Genomic DNA, 7,689 nt, shown 5'->3' with positions numbered 1-7,689 from the left:
CTCCCCTTTTGCAGGGGCTAAAGGCCCCTATTAAACACTTTTTTTTCTAAAATTGTTGTGAAAAATGTTCAAAGTGGGCTCACATTGATTCATCCAATCATAACAGAGATTAGTTTGTTTATAGAATACATAAGATGTAATAAAATGCCAATTGTGTTTGAATTAACAGGAAATGGTTGACTTTTTCTGAAGTAGGTATTTTGAGTAAGCATCATCTTAATTTGTTGCTCAAACAAGCATCTTGCTGTCTCAATTTTTCCATGAATTGACCAATTATGCCCTATAACTATTGCCCCGGAATCTACACAATATCACTTTAAACCCCCTAGGGGCCTTTTACCCCAAGTGTGGGGTAAAAGGCTCCCTCACCACCTTTTTATTTATTTATTTATAACTGAATTTTAATTAAAAAAACAAACAAACAAAAAAAAAAAAACCTTTTTCTCACTTCTATTATTATATATTTTCACACAAATTATGTTATTCCTTTCAATAAAAATAAATATATATTTTTTTAATTTGATACATTTTGTGACCAGAAAAAAAAGCATTGTACCCTATGTCAAAATATTTTTAAGGCAAAACTTCCTTGATTAATGTCAATGTATAAGTGTGATCAATTAAAATAAATTTACTCAACAACACTGATAGTGAGTTAAACACTATTTTATTGAAATCAACATCAAAGTCTAGAGATTACTTTAAGAAATGTAAACAAAAATGTAAAAAATTATGAGCATCCACACTGTGAATCAGCTTCAAGGAAAGTAAAAATTAAATAAAAATTATAAAAGGTAGATTAACTGTAAAAAATAAAAGAAAATAAAAAAAATAAAAAAAATTCCTACATTAGCTTACTATGGTTCAGCAGAACACATGTTCTGAAACAAGCTCTATATATTGACTTTCTTGGTTAATTTCAAAGTTATGTTTATCACTGCACTAATTTCACGTCATTTTAGTTCAGTGTAATATCAATTCATTGAAAATCTCTCATTTTATGCCTACTGTATTTTGGTAAATCTATATTGAGCATGTAATGCAGAGCCCTGGTGCATTAATGAGGACCAGAGACCAATGATCTATTCAGCAGTCAGTCGTCATCTTCTCAGACAGAGCTGATTGGCAGGTGCTGGGTGGGTTGAAAACACCAGGGTCACTGATGCCCAGCTGAAGGTCAAAGAAGCGAATGGAAGTGGTCACACTACTGTTCTTGGTGTATGTCTCCTGCACGGGATAGCAGTCATTCAAAGTGTACACACACACCCAAGCTTCATCTGAGAACACAAAACACATCTTGCCAAGTTTGCCCTCAACTGTGTTTGTAGAGGCAGGTAGACTCAGGCACGGTACCATCGTCGACCTGCAGAATGCAAGCACAAAGACATAAAAACCTGACATGTCTATTGGTGCACGGAAATGATCAAATTAAAATAAAAATATTTATAAAAAAAAAAAAACTATAAATGAATATCCGATGCGTGGAGTATAGGTCTCGTCCATGGTTTGCACTGGTGCCTTATCTCAACTGACCAAATACACAGAGCCCAGCCAGCATCTATGTCACAAACACGTCAGACACAGCAACTGGTCAAATCTCCAAACCCAAATGCCATGAAAAGCCAAGACGATTATGTATCTGCAATATTGTTCCAATATATTAAAAATACTAAAAATATAAAAACATCCACTATATTTGAATAAGTAACCTAACAATTTTATTTTATTTATCTTCTGTAAATTGAAAGGCACAATATCATTCAGAGAGTTATGAATGACCAATATTATAATTATAAATAATATTTATCATAAAATAAAACTATTTAATAAATATAACATAAAATAAATAATTAAATTGTTTATACATAGAATATGATTATAATGACCAATATTGTAATTAAAAATAATACAAATCAAAAATAAAATCATTTATTAAATATTATTTTACATAAAATAATTTCATTATTTAATAAATATATGACAATAATTATAATATATATATATATATATATATATATATATATATATATATATATATATATATATATATAGTATACTATAATCTAAACTATTGTACCATGTATCAATGTTATAAATAATATATTATATTTATATCAATGCACTGATTTAATGTTTTACATTGACAGTCTCTATACAATATAATTAAGAGCATTCTGAATGACCAATATTATATTTGCAAAAGAAACAATTATTTCATATAATAAATATAATGTAATATAAATAATTTCATTATATTTTTACATATTACATGATTGATACACACACACACACACACACACACACACACACACACACACACACACACCTACATGTTGGTGCAGCTATCATTATGAGGACTCTCCATAGACATAATGATTTTTATACTGTACAAACTATAGATTCTATCCCCTAACCCTAACCCTACCCCTAAACCTAACCCTCACAAAAAACTTTCTGCATTTTTACATTTTAAATAAAACATCATTTAATATGTTTTTTTAAGCGATTTGAATTATGGGGACACTAGAAATGTCCTCATAAACCACATTTATAGCATAATACCTTTGTAATTACCAGTTTGTAACCTAAAAAAAAGTCCTTGTAACTTTTATTACATTATAAATATTATAAAAAATATATTATATATTATAATTATATCTGTGCACTGATTTTATTGTTTTACATGATTTGACTGAGCAAAATGCTGCTTTGTATTATCAGTCTCTGGGGTCAGGGTGCGTGTGCTAGAATTATAAACTCATCCATTTGCATCGGTTTGTTTTTACGACCACATATTAAAACACCCTAACCACCAGATGGCAGAATTTATTTCTACCTATACTTTTCAATTCAGTTCGCCTGTCTTTCATGTTTGTTCAATGTTGTTGGCTTTTAATATGGCGATACTTGTCCAACGTGGGTGCTGAAATGATTTTTAATGTTTAAAAACAGTGATAAAATGTCAGAACTGACCCAGACTCCGTATGAGTCCAGTGACGATGAACTCCCCGAGGAGGTCGCTTTTGATGAGTCCAAAACTGCTGCGTTGAAGAGTGTAAAAGACGCGCTAGAGTCAGCCAGAAGGTGAGTGTCTGTGATTCCACACGAGTTTCGGTACAACGTTAAAATTGTCACTAAAATTAAAATTACGTTATAGCCTTGAATGCTGTGCTCTCACGAAAGTAAAAAAAAAAAACAAATGCATTTCTGTCTCATTTGAGTCTTGCATATAGCATTAAAAGAAATTACGTTTCATAAACATTACGTTTACGTTCTTTATCATTTTGTTTTCAGAGAAAAGAACATATTGAAGGAGAAGCGAAGGAAAAGACAGCTGCTTTTTCAAGAGCAAAAGGTACAGAGTGGTGAATAGTATCCTTCCTCAGTGTATCTACTCTATTACCTTGAGTAAATGTTTATTCACTTTTCAATGAACTGTATACTTGTCTTATCTGTGAGCATATTTGTGAAGGCACAGGTTGTTCATGATAATACATGCAGTGGCATGATTTACTAATAACATTGTCGATTTGCAAATATAAAGACAAAATTATTGAAATCTTACACAACTTCTGTTGCTTTCAAGAAGAGAAAGTGTCTTCCTGAAGACCTTTTGGAGGAATTTGATGCCTTGCCTCAAAAGTAAGTACTTAAGTTGAACAAAATCTGGTTTATGTAATTAATTTTGGAAACCTTTAAAATCATCTCCTTTCATTTTAGACGGCCCAAGACAAAGGACAACAAAGGTAACCATTTTTAAAACTACTTGATAGTAAGTTTAACCATTAACTAACTATAATTGTCTTTATAATAATTTATAATTATTCATATAATGATCATTTTGAAATCCAATGACTGTATTTGAAACAACTCTTGGTCTTTTAGATGAGGAAGAGACAGAGGAGGTTAAAAAGTCCAAGACGGTCCCCAAAAGGTAATCTAATAATATGCTAATTGACAATAATGTTTACTGTCACTTTACTGAAAAAGTGCAGCATATAAGGAAAGAAAACATATGGCCTGATTTTAGTTTGCAGGACAGCTACAGTGTAGTGAGGCTGAAGGATGAGTCAGCTGCCAAAACAATGCAACAAAGCGCCATGGATTTCATTCATTCCCGGCTTTACGGACCAGGAACCAAAAGAACCACCAGTACGATATCACATCACCTCTTAGCCCACACACCAATGGCTTGCGCTGTTTAGACACTTCTTTTTGCCAGATTTATTACTCATACAACCAATGTTATCTTCAGATGCAGAGCATCTATCTCTCCAAAAGAAAAGGGGTCTCAATCAAGGTGCAGCTGTAGAGTTTGAGAATAAAAAATGGGGTGAGTATTAAGATTTTCATGTGTATAAGGTATAAATGGTCTGTGTGTGTACAACAGGCTGAGCTGTCTATGTTTACTTACAGGCGCTTATCATAAAGTGAAGGCTGAAAAGTCCAACAAGAGATTTATACAAAAACAGAAACTGGTTCCTTCCTGAGTCCTAAAACATGAGAAAGAACTGGTGGATTATGAGTGCAACATCCTGGAACCGCTTCACCTTCTGGTGTTCTCTGATTCACTTGAGGATCATGTCTGGAGACAGCCTCACATGTACAGCTGCTGCATTACCGGGGATCATATATTTAACAAGGACACCTTTTGTTATTTCAAACCTTCATTAAGCCTCATCTATAGTTAATATTCAGACATATGAGTAATTTGTTTGTTTGTTGTGCATCAAATAAGATTCAAGCGATGAGTCTTTGCTCAATAAAATGACCAATTTCTTGACCCTTGCGCACAAATTGAAATTTGAAAAACTGAGCATCAATGCAAATTTTATCCATATTTGGATAATTACTGTACACTTTAATACATGTAAGCCAGTGTAAGGAATGACAATTCTGTATTTTTGTATCTTTCAAATCAATGTACAGTCTCCTAAACCAGGGGTTTTCAAACGTTTCGATGCCAATGACCCCCAGATATGATAACTTTGGGAGGGACCCCCCTGCCTAAAATATAGCTTTATATTTTCATGTATAAAGACCCAGTTTGACTGCGTGAGAAAAATAGTAAGCGTGATATTATAAAGATGAAATGTTCACGAAATTACATAATTGCCTTTTAAATTGTCATTGGACTAAAGCCAAAGAAATTTTATATATATATATATATATGAGCTTAGCTGGGATATGTGAAAAAAAAAAAGAATTTCACTGTATATGTGCAACTGTATAATGTGTGATAAAATTAATATATATATATATATATACACACACACACACACACACACACACACACACACTGATGAGCTGAAACATTATGCCCACTCACAAGTGAAGCGAATAACATTATCTCCTACCAAGGGCATGTAAAGGTCTGGGTAGATTAGATGGTAAGTGAACAATCAGCACTCTTAGTCAATGTGTTGAATGCAGGAGCACAGACCTGAGCGACTTTGACAAGGGACAAATTGTTATGGTCAGACGACTGGGTCAGAGCATCTTTGACATGGCAAGGCTTGTAGGGCGTTTCCGGCCAGCAGTGGTGAGTACCTAACGACAGTGGTCTGAGGAGGGACAAACCACAAACCGGTGACAGGGTGTTGGGCACCCAAGGCTCATTGATGCGTGATGGCAACGAAGGCTATCCAGTCTGGTCAGAACTGACAGAAGATCTACTGTGACAAATATTTTAATGATGGTCACGGGAGGAATGTGTCGCAACACTCAGTGCATCACACCCTGCTGCGTATGGGGCTGCGTAGCCAGAGACCGGTCAGAGTGCCAATGATGACCCTGTCCACCATCAAAAGCGCCTACAATGGGTACGCGAGCGTCGGAACTGGACCTTGGAGCAGTGAAAGGTTGCCTGGTCCATTGAGTCCCATTTTCCTTTACATCACGTGGATGTCAGTGTACGAGAGCACCATTTACCTGGGGAAGTGATGGCACCAGGATACACTGTGGGAAGACGACAAGCCAGTGGAGGGAGTGTGATGCTCTGGGCAATGTTCTGCTGGGAAACCCTGGGTCCGGCCATTCGTGTGGACATAATTTGACACGTGCTGCCTACCTACACATCGTTGCAGGCCAGGTACACCCCTTCATTGCAGTGGTATTCCCTGATGGGAGTGGCCTCTTCTAGCAGGATAATGCGCCCTGCCACACGCGCACATTTTTTGGGAATGATTTGAGGAACATGATGAAGAGTTCAAGGTGTTACCCTGGCCTCCAAATTCCCCAGATCTCAATCCGACTGAGCGTCTGTGGGATGTGCTGGACCAACAAGTCTGATCCATGGTGGCTTCACCTTGCAACTTGCAGGACTTGAAGGATCTGCTGCTAATGTCTTGGTGCCAGATACCACAGCACACCTTCAGGGGTCTTGTAGAGTCCATGCCTCTGCAGGTCGGCACTGTTTTGGCATCATGCGAAGGACCAACAGCATATTAGGCAGGTGGTCATAATGTTTTGGCTCATCAGTGTATACACAGTGCATTCAGAAAGTATTCAGACCCCTTCATTTTTTCACATTTTGTTATGTTGCAGCCTTATGCTAAAATGCTTTATTTTTTTCACATCAATCTACACTCCATACCCCATAATGACAAAGCAAAAATCAGATTTGATAACTTTACAAATTTATTAAAAATAATAAACTGAAATATCACATTGATGTAAGTATTCAGACCCTTAACTCAGTACTTAGTTGAAGCACCTTTGGCAGCGATTACAGCCTCATACATTTTTGGGTATGAAGCGACAAGCTTTGCACACCTGGATTTGGGGATTTTCTGCCATTCTTCTCTATAGATCCTCTCAAGCTCTGTCAGGTTGCATGGGGACCGTCGGTGGACAGCCATTTTCAAGTCTCTCCAGAGATGTTCAATTGGGTTCAAGTCCGGGTTCTGGCTGGGCCACTCAAGGACATTCACAGAGCTGTCCTTAAGCCACACTTGCGTTGTCTTGACTGTGTGCTTAAGGTCATTGTCCTGTTGGCAGGTGAACCTTCAGCCCAGTCTGAAATCCTGAGAGCTCTGGACCAGGTTTTCATTAAGGATACCTCTGTATTTTGCTGCATTCAGCTTTCCTTCAACCCTGACCAGTCCCCCAGTCCCTGCCGCTGAAAAACACCCCCACAGCATGATGCTACCACCATGTTTCACCGCTGGGATAGTATTGCACAGGTGATGAGCAGTGCCTGTTTTCCCCCAGACTTGACGCTTGGAATTGAGGCCAAACAGTTCAATCTTTATTTTATCAGACCAGAGAACCTTGTTTCTCAGTCTGAGAGTCCTTTAGGTGCTTTTTTGCACTGAGGAGAGGCTTCCATCTGGCCACTCTCCACACATGATCTCTGGAGCTCAACCAGAGTGACCATCGGGTTCTTGGTCACCTCTCTTACCAAGGCCCTTTTCCCTCGATTGCTCAGTTTTGCTGGGCTGCCAGCTATAGGAAGAGTCCTGGTTGTTCCAAACTTCTTCCAATTAAGAATTAAGGAGGCCAAAGTGCTCTTGGGAACCTTCAATGCAGCTGACATTTTTTTGTAGCCTTCCCCAGATCTGTGCCTTGACACAATCCTGTCTCTGAGCACTGCAGGAAGTTCCTTTGACCTCATGGCTTGGTTTTTGCTCTGATATGCATTTTCAGCTGTGAGACCTTATATAGACATGTGCATGACTTTCCAAATCA

The 7,689-nt window shown here is 37.1% G+C and overlaps 1 protein-coding gene across 1 annotated transcript; it reads left to right on the top strand.

The window, feature by feature from the left end:
- Positions 1 to 2,855: 2,855 nt before the first annotated feature.
- LOC127441000 (nucleolar protein 7-like) lies at positions 2,856 to 4,783 on the top strand. The gene is made up of 8 exons (XM_051698108.1): positions 2,856 to 3,084; positions 3,295 to 3,355; positions 3,587 to 3,642; positions 3,721 to 3,746; positions 3,886 to 3,934; positions 4,031 to 4,152; positions 4,256 to 4,333; positions 4,417 to 4,783. The coding sequence occupies exons 1-8, from the start codon at positions 2,939 to 2,941 to the stop codon at positions 4,488 to 4,490; spliced, it is 612 nt and encodes a 203-aa protein (XP_051554068.1). The 5' UTR covers positions 2,856 to 2,938; the 3' UTR covers positions 4,491 to 4,783.
- The last annotated feature ends 2,906 nt before the right edge of the window (positions 4,784 to 7,689 follow it).

Source organism: Myxocyprinus asiaticus, chromosome 5, assembly GCF_019703515.2.
Source record: "Myxocyprinus asiaticus isolate MX2 ecotype Aquarium Trade chromosome 5, UBuf_Myxa_2, whole genome shotgun sequence".
NCBI lineage: Eukaryota > Metazoa > Chordata > Actinopteri > Cypriniformes > Catostomidae > Myxocyprinus > Myxocyprinus asiaticus.
Note: the sequence above shows the minus strand (reverse complement) of the source record. Positions and strands in the feature narration are given on the sequence as shown.